This window comes from Zea mays, chromosome 1 (genome assembly GCF_902167145.1).
Source record: "Zea mays cultivar B73 chromosome 1, Zm-B73-REFERENCE-NAM-5.0, whole genome shotgun sequence".
Classification (NCBI taxonomy): Eukaryota; Viridiplantae; Streptophyta; class Magnoliopsida; order Poales; family Poaceae; genus Zea; species Zea mays.
Genome location: NC_050096.1, coordinates 234,223,497 through 234,247,617, shown reverse-complemented (window position 1 = coordinate 234,247,617; position 24,121 = coordinate 234,223,497). Strand labels below are relative to the sequence as shown.

At 47.0% G+C, this 24,121-nt stretch overlaps 1 protein-coding gene across 8 annotated transcripts; it reads right to left on the bottom strand.

The window, feature by feature from the left end:
* Nucleotides 1–2,031: 2,031 nt before the first annotated feature.
* LOC100274350 (CDT1a protein) lies at nucleotides 2,032–6,387 on the bottom strand. Of its 8 annotated transcripts, none has more exons than XM_035965122.1 (8): nucleotides 5,984–6,387; nucleotides 4,891–5,249; nucleotides 4,678–4,797; nucleotides 4,348–4,576; nucleotides 3,603–4,250; nucleotides 2,571–2,769; nucleotides 2,399–2,489; nucleotides 2,032–2,312 (listed from the first exon to the last, which is right to left on the bottom strand). In XM_035965122.1, exons 2-8 carry the CDS (start codon nucleotides 5,232–5,234, stop codon nucleotides 2,255–2,257), a joined length of 1,689 nt encoding a protein of 562 aa, XP_035821015.1. In that variant the 5' UTR covers nucleotides 5,235–5,249; nucleotides 5,984–6,387; the 3' UTR covers nucleotides 2,032–2,254. The 8 variants fall into 8 exon arrangements, with proteins under 8 accessions (XP_035821015.1, XP_008668490.1, XP_020403926.1 ...); XM_008670268.4 differs by having other exon boundaries at nucleotides 3,603–4,271; nucleotides 4,891–5,244; nucleotides 5,984–6,377; XM_020548337.1 differs by having other exon boundaries at nucleotides 5,988–6,303.
* Between the last annotated feature and the right edge of the window lie 17,734 nt (nucleotides 6,388–24,121).

Below are 24,121 nucleotides of genomic sequence, written 5' to 3'. Positions count from 1 at the left end.
CCTAATACATTGTGTTAACCGGCATCAAACTATTTTCTGTTCTCCCACTGTTTGAGCTAATTTGATCATGTGTCAGCAAGTTCCAATATTTGGCACCCACCGTTCGTGCAACGAAAAATCATTCCCATGATGGCCCCCAAAAGAGCGACTTCGAAGGATGCCACTTCCATCGACAACGTAGCGAAGGCGGCCCTTCTAGCTGAAAAGAAAGGCAACGCTCCCCTTGCGGACGACATCCCTTAGGAGGCCTTCGACGACGAGGCCGTCAACAGTAAAAGACAACGACAAGACAATCTGCCTACGCCATAGGGCATTGCACACGTGCATCTTTGAGGGAGTACCTCAGGCACCCCCGCTAGGCTTCACCCCCTAGAGGCAGAAGACATCGTCGAAGACAGCAAAATCTTAGGCATTTCAGCCGAAGGCCAACTCAAGTTGTGAGCCCTTCGCATCAAGAACAATCATTTACAGAAACAGAAAGAAATACTTGCAGCCAAGCATCAGCACCATGCAAGCCAAGGTCAGACAGATGATATTAGATGAGGAGCAAAAGGCCAGAGAGATAGAACAACAAATCGCAGATATGTAAGGCGAAGACTCACACCAAATGCAGCAAAACCCTCCCTACATGCCAGTCATCACTCCAACCACTTTCCAGGGGATAAATTACCCTGATGAGCGAAGCCCACTTGCACCACAACTCCAGGCTTCACCTTGGCCTAGCAACTTCAGAGCAGGTACTTATCCCAAGTACAACGGTAGCATCGACCCAGCACAGTACATCATGAGCTACCAGGTTGCGGTCGCATCATCCGGAGGGGATGACGCCACTATGGCCAAATCTTTCATTTTAGCACTTGAAGGCATAGCCCTGACATGGTACACAAGACTGCCGCTACTATCAATCGATTCATGGAAAACCCTTCGCGACAAGTTCTTGTTAAACTTGCAAGGGTACAGGCCGAACAAAGATGCCCTGACAGAATTATCACTTTGCAGACAGCAGGAGAAAGAAACAATTCAGGAGTACTACAAAAAGTTCCTTCTGCTAAAGTCACAACTGCCATCTGTCGATGGCCACATAGCCATCCACTGCGCAATTAGTAGTCTTCGCGTCGGCGTCTTATACAGTCACTGCATAAGAGACCCACCCAAAAACTTGCAAGAGTTATATCGGCTATTCAAAAAATATGCCCGGTCAGAAGAGCTTCACCAACGAAAAGTCGAGTCACAGAGGAAACCCAAGGACACTCCGCGGTCCAACAGGACATGGGTCATACCTGCGCAGTCCGACTCCGGCCGACCAAACCGTAACAGTCCCAAGTGAACACTATCGCCAATCAACAGCAGACTGGAACACCGCTCGTCGCCACGAGTACCCCACGTAACAGGGCCGCGGCAGCAACCCCAGAGGCAGAGGCAAAGGCCGAGTCCCGCAACAGCGAAGGTTTTACTGTCTTTTTCATGGCAAAGACTCCACACCCCACCAGGGATTGCCCTGAAACCAAGGCCACCAAAGATAGGATTGCCAAAAATCAACCGGCTGAAAACCAACGAGTCATCGCCCACACCTACCACCCCCAACAATATCACCAGCGACAATTCCACAATGAACAATACCACCCCTACCAGCAAAACCATATGTACCAGCAACACCAAGAGATCCAAGGCCTCCCACCACCCCCACCAGTACCCATACAAGAAGACTTCACCGATCAACTCTTCCGTGGGACCATTCACATGATTACGGTGGATCGAGCGCAGACTTTGACACAAAACGGCAGAAGAAAGACCACTACCGAAGAGTCAATCATGTAGCCCTCACTAGACCAGTTGTTCAGACAAAATGGTCTCATATACCACTCACCTTCGACGCAAGAGACATCGACCTACGCAGTGCGCCACATGCAGATGCCATGGTGATCAACTGCCAAAAGGCAGTTCAATTCCACACAAATTCTATTTCTTAGGACTGAAAATATCCAAGGAAAGCTCACAGAGCATGTCAGTGCTGTGAAATATTAAGCAGAATTAGACCCAGGCAAATTTATGTCTTGTAGAAATTTCAGTATTAAGCATGTAATTAGCACATTAGCAATGCAACAGAAGAAAAAATTAAAATTGAATAAGACGAGCAATCCTGAGGATTCCATGATGAGAAAATGTGGCTGTTTGATGGGTTCCGTTAGCGTTACATACATAGTACTATGCGGCTGATTCTTTAGCTTTAAACCAATCCCAGCTATTCCACACCTCACACAGCTTCTACAAGCCTTTCCCACACTGAATTCTGATCTGCTATAGTTTCAAAGCTGCAAATGAGAAGAAAATATATCTCAGTATTTCGTGGTATAATCCAAGAAAAGGATGCTTGCTAGTGTTACCAAATGAAACTTGCCTGTAAAGTATTTCTTCTCCATTTATCACCTTCTTAGATATCCAATTGGGAGCCAGATCCTCTAAAATATGTAGCTGCTCTTCTATCTCTCCTATAAGTAAAAGATGATATAATCAGCACTGTTCACAAAATAACAAGTATAAATTGGAGTTGTTATAATGGTCATCATTACCCATCTGTTCTATCTCCAAGTTGTTGGCAAGAATATTATGGAAAAGCTCCTGTTTTGTAATTAGCGAATTCTTGATAGAATGAGAAATATCGCAGACGATGCCAAATGTGGAACGTAACGAAGCCATCTTTTCCTGGACACCCACTGGGTCTGCCAGATTGATTTTGTCTCTATCAGTAAAGAAGACAGGACCATTCTCCTTCAAGGAAAAAGATCGTATGGTCAGGAAATAACCGATAGACAAATGAACACTGTAGAAGAGCAGCTACATTCAATATAAGAAAAATAAGACAGGATCGTTCTCCTTCAAGGAAAAAGTTTCAAGTCTTCCAACTTTTACAATATAAGAAAAGGGCAGGAAGCAAGAAATCTATTAGTCATACACCATGGCTTACCTAGAAAATTAAGAGTGCATTTTTTCTATAGTGAATTTCTACAGGCAAAAAGAGAAACTGTCATTCTGGTATCACTATACCTCAGTGCATAAAATTTTTAGGCAAGATATTGCAGACCTTGAGTAGTCTGCTGGTTGGCTTGCTTCTACAGCATGAACAACTGCACTGCTAACATTCTAGGTACTACCTCCGTTCTCAAATATTTGTCGCCCGCTAGTTCATTTTTGAACTAAACCGCGACAAATAAAAAAGAACGGAGGGAGTATTATTGAACCGTTGTGTATGCCTGTTCTCTGAATTGCATAATTAAATGCAAGAATAGCTGTCCACAGTTATTCTGTTGTCGTGCTGCGCGCTAGGTTTTCACAGAAATCCATGCACAAGCATTTGTTTCTAGTTTATGTTATTGACTAATGACTATGGCATCTCTGATCTTGTAGCATGTAATTATGTGCTAATCCATACACAAAAAGATAAATACAAGTCTTCACAGAAATCCAGGCACAAGCATTTGTTGCTAGTTTATATTGTGGACTATGGCATCTCTGATCTTGTAGCATGTAATTATGTGCTAATCCATACAAAAAAAAGTTAAATACAAGTCTATGTGAAATGTGATGGATGGAAATCAATATACCTCTAATGACTTGTTGAAACTAGATGAATCTTCCGAGAGAATTCCAATTTTAGATGTAGCCACATGTTCCATTCTATCATGATAAGAAGGGCTTCCCCCTTCAAATTTTAAAGATGTATTTAGTGATCTGCGGGCAGAACTAGCTGAACGTGGTTCAGAAATGTGTCCACATGTGGCCTCAAGTTTCTCAAGTGGAGTGGGCAATTGCCTTTTGGGTGTCTGAGTTGCTGGTGTTTGAGCCAACAGTGGTGATTCTAAGGTCTCTTGTTTTGGCGTACCCTCTTGACAACGAGAGATCAAATGACGGCTTGGAGTAGCAGAAATTTCAGAGTTCACTGTAACTGAAGCATGTTTGTCTTGCTTTTTAGGGCTTCTGTTTGTTCCTTCTGTATCATAAGCACTCACAGAGCTCAGTTTTGTTGGATCAAGTAGCAATTGAGTCCTTTCAGCTCCATCAGTAATGACTTTCTGGGACATTAGCTTTCGAAAAGATTGTGGGAAGTGGGAAGCATTTGAGAATCCATCCTTAGTGGTGCCTTGCAGATGTGGCTCAGCAGCATGTCCATTATGTGATGCCTCAAGATTTAACTGGCCCCTTGACCTCAAGTTAAAGGGTTCTGGTAAGATTGCCTCTGGAATGTCTGTACCCTGCATAAATAGCAATTGTGACTAGAATACTGAGTGAATAAACAGTGAAGAACTACTAATGAACAACTACCCAATAAAGACCAATTAAATTTAGTACCTTATGATGAGCATCCAAAAATGTCAAAAGCTTCGAGTAAAAAGCATCGCAAATTGTCATGGATGGAGAGTGATCAGTACTTGTGTATTCCACAACATCCATTACAAGTATGATTTCCATATCAGCATACATGCATAGGCTTTTCTCGTCATGTAGAAGTACCCTCTTAATCTGGATTGCTTCTGGAAACAAATACTTCATTTGGGCCAAATGACAGTACGATAACTTCCTGCAATGCAGAAATATTATCACCCAACTGTAACAAACAGATAAAAAATATTCCACAGAGAAACTTTTGTCAAACACAGATATTTCTCCCGTAGTTATTACCTTTTTGCGAGTATTTCCACCTGGGTGGCAATATTATTAAATGTAGCCATCCTCTTCCGTAAGCGTAGCAACCTTATAGAACTCTCCATTCTATTAAAAAGATTCAGTAAATCCTTGTGCCTGACATTGTGAACAGGAAAGACAAGGTGAATAATCATGGTTAGGAAGCACACATATACATGAGATATTGAGATGAAAATAAAAATGGATCACTTCTCCAGAAGTTCAATGCTTCTTGATCTCTGAGATCGGCTCATGCCTGGCGAAATACTGTCATTATAGTCTTCATCATCTATGTCACCCTCATCTTCCAGGAACTGATTTGCAAATCTATCTTTGTACCTCTCTGCAAGTAAATTCCTTGCCAACGAACTCACAACAACCCCTTTGCTTCTAGATTCAAGCTTCTCTGGAGTGGGTGATTCAATTTTGCTTCCAGCATCTTCTGTGTCAACTTTCAACTTGTGCATAGTTGCAGGACTACTCGAACCATCATCATTAGACACTTGCGGTAATCCTTTCTCAAGGGCAAGCTGAGTAGCATCCCCCTCACTCATTTTTAGGTCACTGCACTACAATAATGGGATCATAAGTAATATACTCTAAACAAAATCAAACAATATTCATAGAAGTACATGGGTGAACTGCAGACAGTAGCACGGTACAACGTTATCAAAGAGTAGCAAACATCGACTTCTATGGTCATACTCGTCTGGTCAGACCTCTATTCCCTAGTAACACCACCAAGGCACTTCACAACCATCTAATCACAATCACTCCAGTATAAACTATTTACCAAAAAAATCACAAATTCTCTACTCGTAAAAATATACATGAATTAGGATCAATCCGTGCAAAATAAAAAACCAGGGGGTATACATCCACCAGAATTTTGTGGCAAGAATGTGAGGTGTCTAAAACTCTATGAAGGGAGCCTCAATAAAATAAAACGGTGAACCGAGATGCCTACAATCTAATATGGAGTTCGCTAAAAGAATGTGAAATTCTAGCTATCACTCCGTAAAAGTTAATACAGAAATCGGGTGGAGACATCTAGCGCAGTAACTAAAAAAATTGAGTGAACTGCTCACAAATTACGCCGAACCCTAGACATTAACCCACCACATAGCACAACACAAGTACACAACAGCTGACAAAACAAACCACCGCAACTCAAACCAACGCCTTGTGAATGCGGAGGCGAAACGAACACTCCGCCGGAGAGCGCGCGGGAGAGTGGCACAAGGAAAGCACCGTAAAATTCCTAAAGCACAAGCAAACAGAAGACCAGATCCTGAAAGTTTACCTACAGCTACAGCTCGTAGTGCGCTCGGTGTCTCAGATCCGGAGGACGTCCGAGAATCGGCGCTTCTGACGCAGGATTTTGCGGCGGGAGTCGGCGGTCGGCGGGCGGCGGAGGGAGTACGCCGTTGCGGAAGGGAGCGGGAGAAGCGAAACGGAGGAACGCTGCACTTTTCAAAAAAAAATGCGGGGCAAAGCTGCACAACTCGAGCCGTTCATTACTTCAAGCTTTCAGCCCACTTGTTCTATTGCTCCATCAAAGCCAACCCGTTCGGAAACCTATGACCTAGATGTTTTCCCTGCCCTCTCCAACAAACATTTCCTGTTCATACAGACTAGGGAGTAGGGATCATATACTCATGCCAGATTAGGAACTGTAGAATTGCATTTTCGGTGTGTTTGGTGCTCACATTGACGACTAAAACGGGTTCGTATATACGTAGTACGGTACTCTCTTCTTTAATTGTCCTAGTTTAATTTAAAAATAAATTAGGGGACGATAAATATTCGAGAACAGAGGTAGTAGTATGGTGCACGTATGTTACAACAGAACATAAATTATTCGTTAAGATATTAGTACACAACGATTGCAGGAAAATGAACAAGTCATTTATAATCAATATTGTAGTTCTAGACAATGTTTGAGAGAGCTCATGCTAACAATACGTTGGTCAGCCTCTGTAGAGCCTTGCAAAGTTAGTCGACGGAGTTGGACACCTTTCAGAGCATCACCCGAGATGCCCACAGGCAAGTCGGAAATGCACTGCTTGTCCGGGGTTGACCACGGGCGAGCCGTGACTGCGTATCTCGCCCGAGGATGGCCTCGAGCGAGTCGTGACTGGATCTCCCGCCCGGGGTTAGCCTCGGACGATTCATGACTGCGTCTCCCGCTCGGGGTTGGCCTCGGACGAGTCCAAAAATGTGATGGTTGTTCGGGGTGGGCCTCGGACGAGCTGTGATTGCATCTCCCACTCAGGGTTGGCCTCAGGCGAGCCGTGACTGCGTCTCCCGCCTAGGTTTGGCCTCAGGGGAGTCGTGACTGCGTCTCCCGTTCGGGGGTGGCCTCAGGCGAGTCAGAAATGTGCTGCTTGTCTGGGGTTGGCCTCGAGCGAGCTGTGACTGCGTCTCCCACCCGGGGTTGGCCTCGGGCGAGTCGTGACTGGATCTCCCGCACGAGATTGGCCTCGAGCGAGTCGTGGCTGCGTCTCCCGCCCAGTGTTGGCCTCGGGAGTTAGGCACCATGGAGAGTTGGTCGACGGAGTTAGGCACCTTCCGAAGCATCACCCGAGATGCCCTCGAGCGAGTCGGAAATGCGCTGCTTGTCCAGTTTTTGGCCTCAGGCGAGCCATGACTGTGTTCCCGCCTGAGGTTGGCCTCGGGCGAGTCAGAAATGTGATGCTTGTCCGGGGTTGGCCTCGGGCGAGCCATCGTTGCGCTCCCACCAGAGGTTGGCCTTAGGCGAGTCGGGACTACGTATCCCGCCCGGGATTGGCCTTGGGTGAATCGTGAGTGGATCTCCCGCCCGAGATTGGCCTCGAGCGAGTCGTGACTGCGTCTCCTGCCTGGTGTTGGCCTTGGGTGAGTCATGACTGCGTCTCCCACCTGGGGTGGCCATGGGCAAGTTCATCGGTGGAGAATTGGTCAGCAGGTCCGCCTTTGGACCTTGGTCGGCGGAGAGTTGGTCAGTCGGTCCTCCTTCAAGAGTTGGTCGGTGGAGTTGGTCGGCAGAGTTTGGCACCTTCCGGAGCATTGCCTAAGATGCCCTCGGGAGAGTCGGAAATGCTCTTCTTGTCCAGTTTTGTCCTTGAGCGAGCCATGATTGTGTCTCCCGCCCGAGGTTGGCCTCGGGCGGGTCGTGAGTGTGTCTCCCACCCAGGGTTAGCCTCGGGTGAGTCGTGAATGCGTCTCCTGCCCGAGGTTGGCCTCGGGCGAGTCATGACTGGGTCTCCTGCACGGGGTTGGCCTCGAGCGAGTCGTGACTAAACCTCGGGCGCGTCATGATTGTGTCTCCCGCCCGGGGTTAGCCTCGGCCAAGTCGTGATTGCATCTCCCCCCGAGGGGGGTGGCCTCGAGCGAGCCAAAAATGTGATGGTTGTATAGGTTGGCCTCGAGCGAGCCGTTACTGCGTCTCCCGTCGTGGTTGGCCTCGGGCGAGTCATGAGTGCATCTCCCATCCGGGGATTGCCTTGGGCGAGCCGTGAGTGCGTCTCCTACCCGGCGTTGGCCTCGGGCGAGTCGTGACTGTGTCTCCCATCCGGGGGTGGCCTCGGGCGAGTCAGAAATGTGCTCTCTGAGAACACCTAGAGGGGGGTGAATAGGTGATCCTGTAAAAACTTAAAACTTAAAGCCACAAAACTTGATTAAGTGTTAGCACAAAGAAATCAAGTGGCTAAGGACCGAGCTCTTGTGAAACACAATAGTCACAGGAGAACAAGCACAAGAGACACGATGGTTTATCCCGTGGTTCGGCCAAGTACAACACTTGCCTACTCCACGTTGTGGCGTCCCAATGGACGAGGGTTGCACTCAACCCCTTTCAAGTGATCCAAAGATACACTTGAATACCACGGTGTTTTCCTTTCTTTCACTATATCCCGTTTGCGAGGAATCTCCACAACTTGGAGCCTCTCGCCCTTACAAATGATGATCTCAAAGAAGCACGGATGTAAGGGAGGGAAAAGCAACACACACAAGTCTCAAAACCAACAGTACAAACACGCACACTAGTCGCAACTTGAGCTCTAAGTTCACACACGGAGTTCTCAACTCAAGAGGAGCTCAAATTGCTATCACAAAGAATCAAATGCGCTAGAATGAAGTCTTGGTGCTTAGAGATGATCAGAGAATGCTTGGTGTACTCTTCCATGCGCCTAGGGGTCCCTTTTATAGCCCCAAGGCAGCTAGGAGCCGTTGAGAGCAATCCAGGAAGGCAATTCTTGCCTTCTGTCGGGTGGCGCACCGGACAGTCCGGTGTGCCACCGGACAGGCACTGTTCACTGTCCAGTGCAGATTGCTTTCCTAATTTGGCGCAGCCGATCGTTGAAGATTTGGAGCCGTTGGCGCACCGGACACTGTCCGGTGCCCCCATCAGACCGTTGGCTCGGCCACGCGTCACGCATGGATTGCGCGGCCGACCGTTGGCTCACCGGACAGTCCGGTGAATTTTAGTCGTACGCCGCCGACGAATTCCCGAGAGCGGCCAGTTGACCAGACTCCAGCCTGGCGCACCGGACACTGTCCGGTGCACCCAGACTGTGCTGAGTCTTGGCTGCTTCAGCCAAGTCTTTTTCTTTTTCTGTTTTCCCTGATTCTAGCACTTAGCCAAATATGTTAGTACACAAAATATAATGTACTAAGTCTAGAATCATACCTTATTGATGATTTGCACTTCATCCACCATTTTGCACAATTTATACTTAAGCCATTTGTGTTGGGCACTTAATCACCAAAATACTTAGAAATGGCCCAAGAGCACATTTCCCTTTCAATCTCCCCTTTTTGGTGATTTATGCCAACACAACAAAACGCAACACATAGAAGTGCAACATCAATGCAAATGAGATCAAGATGTGTTTTTGATTCAAATTTGGCATATTTGGATCATTCTTTGCCACCACTTGGTTTGTTTTTGCAAATCAACTTCAATTTCCTATCTCTAAGTCAAACACACTTGTTGAGGCATAAAGAGAGGTGTTCCAAGAGAAATTGATCAAGTATTCAAAAACTCTCCCTTTTTCCCATAATCAAACATTCTCCCCACAAGAGACCAACTTTTGACAAAAAGAGACAATAAGATAATTTTGACAAAACAAAGACTCTAACTCTACTGGTAGCTGATCCATTTGCTTGCTTTGGCCTCAATTTCTCCCCCTTTGGCATCAAGCACCAAAACAGGATCATTTTTGGCCTTTTAACCCCATTGTCTCACAAAAATCTTCAATTAAGAGCAAAAGGCAAAAAGAGCATGGAGATGAAACTTGGAATTAGTTACTCTCTCATCGGAGTGCAGTGGAAGTCTTTCATGGTCCAAGTCCACCTTTCCCTTTCAATCCACTTTTGAGACTGAAACAAGTAAACTCAAACACAAGGTTAGTCTCAAAGTGTCAAGTTGTAGCATGCCTCCCCCTAAATAAGTGCATCACTTGCAAATGGACTTGTGAGGTCCGGGGATCATGTGTACAACTTGAGCACCATAAATAAGCAACAATGTGCATAAAGAACATGATCAAAGGCATAAACACATGTATGCTATAGATCAATCCAAGTTACGCGAATCTAAGACATTTAGCTCACTACGCAGCCTGCAAAAGGTTGACTCATCTAGAGGCTTGGTAAAGATATCGGCTAGCTGGTTCTCGGTGCTAACATAAAACACTTCGATATCTCCCTTTTGCTGGTGGTCTCTCAAAAAGTGATGCCGGATGTCTATGTGCTTTGTGCGGCTGTGTTCAACAGGATTATCCGCCATGCGGATAGCACTCTCATTATCACATAGGAGTGGGACTTTGCTCAGATTGTATCCAAAGTCCCTGAGGGTTTGCCTCATCCAAAGTAGTTGCGCGCAACACTGTCCTGCGGCAACATACTCGGTCTCAGCGGTGGATAGGGCAACGAAAGTTTGTTTCTTAGAACTCCAAGACACCAGGGACCTTCCTAAGAATTGGCACGTCCCTGATGTACTCTTCCTATCAACCTTGCATCCAGTATAATCGGAGTTTGAGTATCCAATCAAGTCAAAGGTTGACCCCTTTGGATACCAGATCCCGAAGCAAGGCGTAGCAACTAAATATCTAAGTATTTGTTTAACGGCCACAAGGTGACACTCCCTTGGGTCGGATTGAAATCTAGCACACATGCATACGCTTAGCATAATATCCGGTCTACTAGCACATAAGTAAAGCAAGGAACCTATCATAGACCGGTATGCTTTTTGATCAACGAACTTACCTCCTTTGTTGAGGTCAACGTGCCCATCGGTTCCCATTGGAGTCTTTGCGGGCTTGGCGTCCTTTATCCCAAACCGCTTGATCAAATCTTGAGTGTACTTCGTTTGGGAGATGAAAGTGTCGTCCTTGAGTTGCTTCACTTGGAACCCAAGGAAGTAGTTCAACTCGCCCATCATCGACATCTCAAACTTTTGAGTCATTACCCTGCTAAACTCTTCACAAGACTTTTGGTTAGTAGAACCAAATATTATGTCATCGACATAAATTTGGCACACAAATAAGTCACCATCACAAGTCTTAGTGAATAAAGTTGGATCAGCCTTCCCAACCTTGAAAGCATTAGCGATTAGAAAGTCTCTAAGGCATTCATACCATGCTCTTGGGGCTTGCTTAAGTCCATAGAGCGCCTTAGAGAGCTTACACACGTGGTCGGGGTACCGTTCATCCTCAAAGCCAGGGGGTTGCTCTACGTAGACCTCCTCCTTGATTGGCCCGTTGAAGAAAGTGCTCTTCACATCCATTTGGAACAACCTGAAAGAATGGTGAGCGGCAAAGGCTAACAATATGCGAATAGACTCTAGCCTAGCCATAGGAGCAAAAGTCTCCTCAAAGTCCAAACCTGCGACTTGGGCATAACCTTTTGCCACAAGTCTAGCCTTGTTCCTTGTCACAACCCCGTGCTCGTCCTGTTTGTTGCGGAACACCCACTTGGTTCCCACAATGTTTTGCTTGGGACGTGGCACCAGTGTCCAAACTTCATTTCTTTTGAAGTTATTGAGTTCTTCCTGCATGGCCAACACCCAGTCCGGATCTAGCAAGGCCTCTTCTACCCTGAAAGGCTCAATAGAAGAGACAAAAGAGTAATGCTCACAAAAATTAGCTAATCTAGAGCGAGTAGTTACTCCCTTGCTTATATCACCCAATATCTGGTCGACAGGATGATTCCTTTGAATCGTCGCCCGGACTTGAGTTGGAGGGGCTTGTGGTCCTTCTTCCTCCATAACATGATCATCTTGTGCTCCCCTTGATCACACGCCTCTTCTTGATGAACCTGTTCATCATCTTGAGTTGGGGGATGCACCATTGTTGAGGAAGAAGGTTGATCTTGCTCCTTTTGTTTCTGTGGTCGCACATCTCCAATTGCCATGGTGCGTATTGCGGCCGTTGGAACATCTTCTTCATCTACATCATCAATATCAACTTGCTCTCTTGGAGAGACATTAGTCTCATCAAATACAACGTCGCTAGAGACTTCAACCAAACCCGATGATTTGTTGAAGACTCTATGAGCCTTTGCATTTGAGTCATAACCTAACAAAAACCCTTCTACAGCTTTGGGAGCAAATCTGGAATTCCTACCTTTCTTCACTAGAATATAACATTTGCTCCCAAATACACGAAAGTATGACACGTTGGGTTTGTTACCGGTTAGGAGTTCGTACGACGTCTTTTTGAGGAGGCGATGAAGGTAGACCCGGTTTATGGCGTGGCAAGCCGTGTTCACGGCTTCCGACCAAAACCGCTCGGGCGTCTTGAACTCTCCAAGCATCGTCCTTGCCATGTCTATGAGTGTCATGTTCTTCCTCTCTACCACACCGTTTTGCTGTGGTGTGTAGGGAGCGGAGAACTCGTGCTTGATTCCTTCCTCCTCAAGGTACTCCTCTACTTGAAGGTTCTTGAACTCGGACCCGTTGTCGCTTCTTATCTTTTTCACCTTGAGCTCAAACTCATTTTGAGCCCTCCTTAGGAAGCTCTTAAGGGTCCCTTGGGTTTCTGTTTTATCCTGCAAAAAGAATACCCAAGTGAAGCGGGAAAAATATCAACTATAACAAGACCATACTTACTTCCCCCGATGCTGAGGTAGGCGACGGGTCCGAAGAGGTCCATATGAAGTAGCTCCAAAGGTCTTGATGTGGTCATCACATTTTTGCTATGATGAGTACTTTCCACCTTTTTACCTACTTGATAAGCTGCACGAGGTCTATCTTTTTCGAAAGTTACATTTGTTAGACCTAACACATGTTCTCCCTTTAGAAGTTTGTGAAGGTTCTTCATCCCCACATGTGCTAAACGGCGATGCCACAGCCAGCCCATGCTAGTCTTAGCAATTAAGCATACATCTAGACCAGCTTCCTCCTTTGCAAAATCAACTAAATAGAGTTTGTTGTCTAGTACACCCTTAAAAGCTAGTGAACCATCACTCCTTCTAAAGACAGACACATCTACATTTGTAAATAAGCAATTATACCCCATATTACATAATTGACTAACGGACAACAAGTTATACCCGAGCGATTCAACTAAAAACACATTAGAGATGGAATGTTCGGATGAAATAGCTATTTTTCCTAGTCCTTTAACCTTGCCTTGATTCCCGTCACCGAATATGATTGAATCTTGAGAATCTTTGTTCTTGACGTAGGAGGTGAACATCTTCTTCTCCCCCGTCATGTGGTTTGTGCATCCGCTGTCGATAATCCAGCTTGAGCCCCAGGATGCATAAACCTGCAAGGCAAATTAGGCTTGGGTTTTAGGTACCCAACTCTTGTTGGGTCCTACAAGGTTAGTAACAATGGCCTTAGGGACCCAAATGCAAGTTTTATCTCCCTTGCATTTTGCCCCTAATTTCCTAGCAATCACTTTCTTATTCTTCCTACAAATTGCAAAAGAAGCATTGCAAGCATGGTAAATTGTAGAAGGTTCATTACTTGGTTTTCTAGGTACATGAACAACATTTCTCCTAGGCATATCTCTACCATGCACAAACGAAGAACTTGAAGCAATCATGGCATTTGAATCATAAGCATCACAACTCCTATTATGATAAGCATTTCTAGAAAATTTTCTATCATAAATAAATGCATGATTCTTTTGACTACTATTAGCCATAGGAGCCTTCCCCTTTTCCTTGTTGAAAATTGGAGCTCTTTGGCTTGTTAAGTTCTTGGCTTCCCTCTTGAAGCCAAGCCCATCCTTAATTGAGGGGTGTCTACCAATAGTGTAGGCATCCCTTGCAAATTTTAGTTTGTCAAAGTCATTCTTGCTAGTCTTAAGTTGGGAATTAAGACTAGCCACTTCATCGTTTAATTTGGAAATGAAAATTAAGTGTTCACTACAAGCATCAACATTAAAATCCTTACACCTATTGCAAATCACAACATGTTCTACACAAGAGCTTGATTTATTAGCTATTTCTAACTTAGTATTTAAATCATCATTAATACTCTTTAAGCTAGAAATAGATTCATGGCATGTAGATAATTCACATGAAAGCATTTCATTTCTTTTAACTTCTAAAGCAAGAGAATTTTGCGCACTAACAAATTTATCATGCTCTTCATATAAAAGATCCTCTTGCTTCTCTAACAATCTATTCTTCTCATTCAAAGCATCAATTAATTCATTGATCTTGTCAATTTTAGTTCTATCCAAACCTTTGAATAAGCTTGCGTAGTCTACTTCATCATCACTAGATTCATCATCACTTGAAGAAGCATACGTAATAGTACTTCGAGTACTTACCTTCTTCTCCTTTGCCATGAGGCAGGTGTGATGCTCGTTGGGGAAGAGAGACGATTTGTTGAAGGCTGTGGCGGCGAGTCCTTCGTCGTCAGAGTCAGACGAAGAACAATCCGAGTCCCATTCTTTTCCAAGGTGTGCCTCGCCCTTAGCCTTCTTGTTTTCTCTCTTCCCATTCTTTCCTTATTCCTGGTCACTATCATTGTCGGGACAGTTAGCAATAAAGTGACCAATCTTACCACACTTGAAGCAGGAGCGCTTTCCCTTCGTCTTGCTCTTGTTGGGATGCTCCTTGCGACCTTTGAGCGCCGTCTTGAAGCGCTTGATGATGAGGACCATTTCATTCTCATTTAGCCCGGCCGCCTCAACTTGCGCCACCTTGCTAGGTAGCGTCTCCCTGCTACTTGTTGCTTTGAGAGCAACGGTTTGAGGCTCGTGGATCGGCATTGGGCCATTCAACGCCTCATCAACATATCTTGCCTCCTTGATCATCATTCGCCCGCTTACGAACTTTCCGAGTATTTCCTCGGGCGTCATCTTGATGTACCTAGGATTCTCATGAATAGAGTTTACAAGATGAGGATCAAGGACAGTGAAGGACCTTAGCATAAGTCGGACGACGTCGTGGTCTGTCCATCTCGTGCTCCCATAGCTCCTTATCTTGTTGACCAGGGTCTTGAGCCTATTGTACGTTTGAGTTGGCTCCTCTCCCCTGATCATCGCGAACCTTCCTAGTTCGCCTTCCACCAACTCCATCTTGGTGAGCATGGTGGCGTCGTTCCCCTCATGCGAGATCTTGAGGGTGTCCCAGATCTGCTTGGCGTTATCCAAGCCACTCACCTTATTGTATTCTTCCCTGCACAAGGATGCTAAAATAACAGTAGTGGCTTGTGCATTTTTATGGATTTGTTCATTAATAAACATAGAATTATCCGAACTATCAAATTGTATTCCATTTTCTACTATCTCCCATATACTTGGATGAAGAGAGAACAAATGGCTACGCATTTTGTGACTCCAAAATCCGTAGTCCTCTCCATCAAAGTGTGGAGGTTTACCAAGTGGAATGGAAAGCAAATGAGCATTGGAATTATGCGAAATACGAGAATAATCGAAAGAAAAGTTCGAGTTAACCGTTTTCTTTTTCTCCTCGTATTTGTCGTCCTTTTGAGAAGAGGAAGATTCGTCGCTGTCGTAGTAGACAATCTTCTTGATGCGCCTCTTCTTCTTTCCATCTTTCTTCTTTTGACTCGAGCCGGAGTCATTGGCTTTGTCGTCCCTCGGCTCTTTGAAGATGGACTCCTTCTCATTGTCGTTGACCACCATCCCCTTTCCCTTAGGATCCATCTCTTCGGGCGATTACTGCCTTTCGTGAAGAGAACGACTTTGATACCAATTGAGAACACCTAGAGGGGGGCTGAATAGGTGATCCTGTAAAAACTTAAAACTTAAAGCCACAAAAGTTGATTAAGTGTTAGCACAAAGAAATCAAGTGCTAAGGACCGAGCTCTTGTGAAACACAATAGTCACAGGAGAACAAGCACAAGAGACACGATGGTTTATCCCGTGGTTTGGCCAAGTACAACACTTGCCTACTCCACGTTGTGGCGTCCCAATGGACGAGGGTTGCACTCAACCCCTTTCAAGTGATCCAAAGATCCACTTGAATACCATGGTGTTTTCCTTTCTTTCACTATATCCCGTTTGCGAGGAATCTCCACAACTTGGAGCCTCTCGCCCTTACAAATGATGATCTCAAAGAAGCACAGATGTAAGGGAGGGAAAAGCAACACACACAAGTCTCAAAACCAATAGTACAAACACGCACACTAGTCGCAACTTGAGCTCTGAGTTCACACACGGAGTTCTCAACTCAAGAGGAGCTCAAATTGCTATGACAAAGAATCAAATGCGCTAGAATGAAGTCTTGGTGCTTAGAGATGATCAGAGAATGCTTGGTGTACTCCTCCATGCGCCTAGGGGTCCCTTTTATAGCCCCAAGGCAGCTAGGAGCCATTGAGAGCAATCCAGGAAGGCAATTCTTGCCTTCTGTCGGGTGGCGCACCGGACAGTCCGGTGTGCCACCGGACAGGCACTGTTCACTGTCCGATGCAGATTGCTTTCCTAATTTGGTGCAGCCGACCGTTGAAGATTTGGAGCCGTTGGCGCACCGGACACTGTCCGGTGCCCCCATCAGACCGTTGGCTCGGCCACGCGTCACGCCCGGATTGCGCGGCCGACCGTTGGCTCACCGGACAGTCCGGTGCCCCACCGGACAGTCCGATGAATTTTAGCCGTACACCGCCGACGAATTCCCGAGAGCGGCCATTTGACCAGACTCCAGCCTGGCGCACCACCGGACAGTCCGGTGCACCACCGGATAGTCCGGTGCACCCAGACTGTGCTGAGTCTTGGCTGCTTCAGCCAAGTCTTTTTCTTTTTCTGTTTTCCCTGATTCTAGCACTTAGCCAAATATGTTAGTACACAAAATATAATGTACTAAGTCTAGAATCATACTTATTGATGATTTGCACTTCATCCACCATTTTGCACAATTTATACTTAAGTCATTTGTGTTGGGCACTTAATCACCAAAATACTTAGAAATGGCCCAAGAGCACATTTCCCTTTCACTCTCGAGCACCTTGAGTTGGTCAGTGGAGTTGGGCACCATCCGGAGCATCACCCGAGATGCTCTCGGGCGAGTCGGAAATGTGCTGTTTGTCCGGTTTTGGCCTCAGGCGAGCCATGACTGCGTCTCCCGACCAAGGTTGGCCTCAGGCAAGTCGGAAATGTGCTACTTGTCCAGTTTTGGCCTCGGTCGAGCCGTGATTGTGTCTCCCAGTCGAGGTTGGCCTCGGGCCAGTCGTGGCTGTGTCTCTCGTCCGAGGTTGGCCTCGAACGAGTCGTGATTGTGTCTCCCACTCGAGGTTGACCTCAAGGGAGTCGTGACTGCATCTCCCGCCTGGGGTTGGCCTCGAGCAAGTCATGACTTTTGTCTCCTACCTAGGGTTGGCCTCGGGCGAGTCGTGACTACGTCTCCCAGTCGAGGTTGGCCTCGGGCGAGTAGTGACTGCATCTTCTGTCCGGGGTTGGCCTCATGCAAGTCGTGACTGCATCTCTTGCCTGGGATTGGCCTCAGGCGAGTCGTGCCTGCGTCTCCTGCCCAAGGTTGGCCTTGGGCGAGTTGGTCGGCAGAGAGTTGGTCATTCGGTCAGCCTTTAGACCTTTGTCGGTGGAGAGTTGGTCAGCCGGTCTGCCTTGCAGTGTTGGTCGACGGAGTTGGCACCTTCCGTAGCATCGCCCGAGATGCCCTCGGGCGAGTTGGAAATGCGCTGCCTGTCCGGTTTTGGCCTCAGGTGAGCTGTGACTGCATCTCTCGCACGGGGTTGACCTTGAGCGAGTCGTGACTGTGTCTCCCGTCCGAGGTGAGCCTCAGACAAGTCGTGACTGTATCTCCTGCCTAGGGTTGGCCATGGGCGAGTCATGACTGTATCTCCCACCTGACAAGTCATGACTGCATCTCCCGCCTGGGGTTGGCCTCGCATGAGTTGGTCGACCGGTCCACCTTTGGACCTTGGTTGACGAAGAGTTGGTCAGTCAGTCTGCCTTGCAAGTTGGTCGGTGGTGTTGGCCTCGGGTGAGTCGTGACTGTGTCTACCGCCCGTGGTTGGCCTTAGGTGATTCGTGATTGTGTCTCGCACCCAAGGTTGGCCTCCCGCTCCTGTTGGTAGCTCCTGAGGTCCCAAGAGTTACCGGGGCGCACGTATGTGCCCTGAAAGTTTCACCTGAAGACCCAAACCAAGTCGTCCTAGTCATGGATCTATACGGGCGAAAGGTGCTCGAGCTAGGCTCGGGTGGCGTCAGATAGGAACAGGAGCAAGTTGTGAATGAAGAGTTTGTCATCATTTGTACCTCCCAACAGACATGTCAGCTCAGGCTTCAGTTCTCTCGAGTACATGGTGAGGGTAGTCGATGCACAAAATCGAGCCAGGAATAGTGTGTTGCTATAGCTTGGCTGAAGACTTGGAGGCCTAGAGGTTCGAGTGAGGGGCTTTGGTCCTCCTCACTGTCGTAGCGGGCGCCCGCACGAAGGTGGTAGCATCCATGGTGTGGCGGCAATCGTCATGACGTAGTTGCTTGCCGAGGCATGCTCGGACATCGTGATTCTAGTGGTTACTGAGGGTGCAGTCTTAGACCGCGGGGGCTTTGTCCCTTGTGGGCTTGAGATGGACCGAGGCCTCTCGCTCCTGACAGGAGGGCCCCACTTGGTGCTCCGAGGAGGGTCCTCGAAGTCGGGAGGGAGAGCTCTCGTCTTGCTAGACCGCAGCGCATTCTAGGAGATCCTTGATCTCGCCTTGGACTCGGCGCCCCTCGGTAGTGCATGGCTCCAGCATTGCTTGGAGTAGGATTGCTGCCACAACGAGGTTCTAACTGGCCATATTAAAGACCACGGGTTGCTCGGCCCCTGCGTCCTCGATGATGCGACGGTAGACGTCATGCGATTTGGTGTGTGCCCCTCCGTCAAGGGCTCAGCCTGCCGTTTCCTGCTCGAGGACTTGCCGGAGTTGTTGTAGTTGTTCCTGCTCCTCACCTTGCTTGGCCTGAATCTCATGGAGTTGTTCAAGTTGTGCGTCCTGACTCCCCGTGGGGGTCCGGACTACATCGTGTTCCCTGGGGCCTTCGATGCGTGGTATCGGCGCTGGGGTGTTATCGTTCCTGGGCATGCCAAGCTGGTCCTCTCCTTCGTGCTCCTCGTGCTCGGCGTGGACGCATTCTCGAGTTGGGTCGTAACCCTCATCGTTGGAGTTGTAGTTGTTGGAGCAGTTGGAGAGGTAGTAGTCGCAAGCGGATAGGAAGTGCCACATGGAAACAGGATCGTGGAGCCCAAAAAAGTCTAGGCTAGGATACATGTCATCTTCTTCCTCGAAGTCCACGCGATTCGAGGTTGGAGTGGTTGTGAGCAGGTCCAGTGTTGACTACAGATGGTGTCCTGGAAGCTCGGTATATGCACTCATGTGAGTACCTACCGAAGAGAAGTAGGATGCGGCGACATTGCTCATCCTGAAAGGGAAAGAGAGCGATGTCGATCATACCTCCCGAATCACGGAAGGAGGGGCTGATGGACTTGTCGTGGGATCTACACGTGTAGTCGTCGTTGTTCTTGGCACGAGAATGACACCAGCCAGGTCCCTCGCAAGGGAGTCTGCGCCGTTTGCCTACCCAGAAGCACTAGCTCCACTGGAAGCACTACCCGCGGTGCAGTTGTGATTGTTCTATCTTTGTCTCTTCTAGCGAGAGGGACGACGACGGAGGTCTGGGTGCCCCTCTTCTAGCCAAGAAAGCAGGAGCGGTCGTGCTCCTCCAAGCTGGAAGAAGCTATAGTCGTTGTCGGTGTGGTGTATGGGTGGGAGGAGTACCATGTCCTAGTTGTAGCCAAGGGACAAGAACTCAAGGCTCTCGAACCAGATTATTGTGCCAAGTGGCAAAGGGCGTTCAGGAGTTTCCATCTGAAACCTTGATAAAAATGTGATGTCAACACACGGCGCCCCCTACCTGGCGTGCCAACTGTCAGTGTTTTGAACCCAAGGGTCTAAACCAACTAGTAAATTTGTGTTGTGTACCCTTGTCCGGGATGGTTGATGCAAGAATACACACAAGGTTTATCCTGGTTCAGACAAGATAAAGCCCTACATAAATCAAGGGAGGGAGACTTGTATTATCTTACACCTAAGTGCTCATAGTAGGGGATACAAGCAAGTCGAGAGATGGAGTGAGGCCCATGTCTCTGAGTATGATTGAGGCAAGTGCCAATATCAGGAGTGGGGTGAGTCATGAATGGTGAAGTTGAGAGCACCTAGAGGGGGGATGAATAGGTGATCCTGTAAAATTCAACACTAATAGCCACAAAACTTAGTTATGAAAGTTAGAATGGCTAAGTTGCTTAAAGCGAGTTCTTGTGAACACAGACAATCAAAGAAAGAACAATCACAAGAGACACACGATTTTATCACGTGGTTCGGCCAAGTAACACTTGCCTACTTCCACGTTGTGGCGTCCCAATGGACGAGGGTTGCACTCAACCCCTTTCAAGTGATCCAATGATCAACTTGAATACCACAACTTTTCTTCCTTATATCTTTTCCCGTTTGCGAGGAATCTCCATAAGTTGGAGCCTCTCGCCCTCACAAGATTGATCACAAAGAACGCACAAGAGTAAGTTTGGGAAGAGCAACGCACACAAGACTCAAAAATGCAGCACACCAATGCACACAAGTGAAGACTTGAGCTCAAATGACACACAGGGAGTTCTCGACTCGAATAGAGCTCAAATCTCTAACACAACAAAGCAAATGCGCGGGAGCAGAGTCTGGATGCCTTAGAATCGATGCAAATGAGGACCAAATTGTTTTTGACTATAATTTGGCATATTTGGATCATTCTTTGCCACCACTTGGTTTGTTTTTGCAAATCAAATTCATTTTCCTATCTCTAAGTCAAACTCACTTGTTTGGGCATAAAGAGAGATAATCCAAGAGTGAAATTGATCAAGTGCCAAAAACTCCCCCTTTTTCTCAAAATCATAAATTCTCCCCCACAAGAGACTAAATTTTGTAATAAGAGCATTTTGGACAAATCAAAAGTGCTAATTCTATTGTTTTCAAAAATTCACAAGTGGTAGCTGATCCATTTGCTTTGGCCTTAATTTCTCCCCCTTTGGCATTAAGCACCAAAACGGGATCATTATTGGCCCTTTAACCCCATTGCCTCACCAAAAATGTCAATTAAAAGCAAAAAGGCAACTAGAGCATAAGAATGAACTTGGAGGTGAGTAAGCTAATACCGGAGTGCAGTGAAAGTCTTTGCATGGTCCAAGTTCACCTTTCCCTTTCAATTCATCTTTGAGACTACATCAAGTATACTCAAGCACAAGGGTTAGTCTCAAAGGGTCAAGTTGTAGCATTTCTCCCCCTAAATATGCGCATCATTCACACATGGACTTGTGAGGTCCGGGGATCCCTTGCACAACTTGAGCACCATAAATAAGCAACAAATTTCATAAATGCATGAAGTAACATGATCAAAGGCATAAAACACATGTATGCTATAGATCAATCCAAGTTACACGAATCTAAGACATTTAGCTCACTACACAGCCTGTAAAAGGTTTTCTCATCTAATGGCTTGGTAAAGATATTGGGTAGCTGGTTCTCGGTGCTAATATGGAAAACCTCGATATCTCCCTTTTGCTAGTGGTCTCTCAGAAAGTGATGCCGGATGTCTATGTGCTTAGTGCGGCTGTGTTCAACAGGATTATCCGCCATGTAGATTGCACTCTCATTGTCACATAGGAGTGGGACTTTGCTCAGATTGTAGCCAAAGTTCTGAAGGGTTTGCCTCATCCAAAGTAGTTGTGCGCAACACTGTCCTGCGGCGACATACTCGGCCTCAGCGGTGGATAGGGCAACAGAGGTTTGTTTCTTTGAGCTCCAAGACACCAGGGACCTTCCTAGGAATTGGCATGTCCCTGATGTACTCTTCCTATCAATCTTGCATCCAGCATAATCGGAGTCTGAGTATCCAATTAAGTCAAAGGTAGACCCCTTTGGATACCAGATCCCGAAGCAAGGCGTAGCAACTAAATATCTAAGAATTCGCTTAACGGCCACAAGGTGACATTCCATGGGGTCGGATTGAAATCTAGCACACATGCATACACTAAGCATAATGTTCGGTCTACTAGCACATAAATAAAGTAATGACCCTATCATAGACCGGTATGCCTTTTGATCAACGGACTTACCTCCTTTGTTGAGGTCGACATGTCTATCGGTTCCCATCGGTGTCTTAGCGGGCTTGGCGTCCTTCATCCCAAACCTCTTGAGAAGATCTTGAGTGTACTTCGTTTGGGAGAGGAAGGTGCCGTCCTTGAGTTGCATCACTTGGAACCCAAGAAAGTAGGTCAACCTGCCCATCATCGACATCTCAAATTTTTGTGTCATCACCCTGCTAAACTCCTCACAAGACTTTTGATTAGTAGAACCAAATATTATGTTATCGACAAATTTGGCACACAAAAAGATCACCGTCACAAGTCTTAGTGAAAAGAGTGGGATCGACTTTCCCAGCCTTGAAAGAATTAGCAATTAAGAAATCTCTAAGGCATTCATATCATGCTCTTGGGGCTTGCTTAAGTCCATAGAGCGCCTTAGAGAGCTTACACACATGGTCGGGGTACCTGTCATCCTCAAAGTCAAGGGGTTGTTCCACATACACCTCCTCCTTGATTGGCACATTGAGGAAAGCGCTCTTCACATCCATTTGAAAGAACATGAAAGAGTGGTGAGCGGCATGGGCTAATAATATTCGAATAGACTCTAGCCTAGCCACAGGAGCAAAAGTCTCCTCGAAATCCAAACCTGCGACTTGGGCATAACCTTTTGCCACAAGTCGAGCCTTGTTTCTTGTCACCACCCCGTGCTCGTCTTGCTTGTTGCGGAACACCACTTGGTTCCCACAACATTTTGCTTGGGACGTGGCACCAGGCTCCAAACTTCGTTCCTCTTGAAGTTGTTGAGCTCTTCCTGCATGGCCAACACCCAGTCCGGATCCTGCAAGGCCTCTTCTACCCTGAAAGGCTCAATAGAGGAGACAAACGAGTAATGCTCACAAAAATTAGCTAAACGTGAGCGAGTTGTTACTCCCTTGCTTATGTCACCCAGAATCTGATCGACAGGGTGATTTCTTTGAATCGTCGCTCAGACTTGAGTTGGAGGAGCCAGTGGTGCTTCTTCCTCCATAACTTGTTCTTCTCCTGCTCCCCCTTGATCACGCGTCTCTTCTTGAGGAACCTGTCCATCATCTTGAGTTGGGGGATGCACCATCGTTGAGGAAGAAGGTTGATCTTGCTCTTGTTGTTCTTGTGGTCGCACATCTCCAATCACCATGGTGCGTATTGCGGCCGTTGGAACATCATCTTCATCTATGTCATCAAGATCAACTTGCTCTCTTAGAGAGCCATTGTAACACCCTGAATTTGGGGGTATAAAATTTCTTTGCTCATATTCACAAATTCAGGTGTTACTTCCTTTTCTCATCCTTCCTAATTCTTTTCTCTCTCATTTCTATAGAAGCTAAGTGCTTATTTTACTTGTAACCATAGTTTATTATGTTAAACCCTAGTGGAGTATGAATTGTTGCATCATGTTGAACCCTAGATTTCACTTTTGTTTGGTGCATAATTCTCAAAAGGTCTAATTTGAATTTGGGGCTCATTTGAATTTGAATCAAATAGAATAAATAAAAGAAAAGGGAAAAACAATTCAGAATAAAAGGAAAAGGCAAAGCAGCCCACTTACCCGCCCTCCTCGGCCTTTCGGCCCAGTCGGCCCACCCCGCGCGCGCCTCCCCCCCTTCTCTCTCTGCGCAGCGGGCCCGGCCTGTCGGCGCGCCCGCCTTCCGCGCACCCGCCTCCCTCTCCCACTGCTCGTCCGACCCTACCCGTCGGCGCCCGCCTTCCCCGCGCGCGCCCGCTCCCTCGCTCTCTCTCTGCCCGTGGGCCCAACCCGTCAGCCCCGCTTCTCTCGCGCCCGCACCCGCTTTCTTCTCTCTCTCTGCGTCGCGGGCCCGGGCTGTCAGCCCTGTCGTCCCCGCGTAACCGCCGCCGAGCTGCTCGC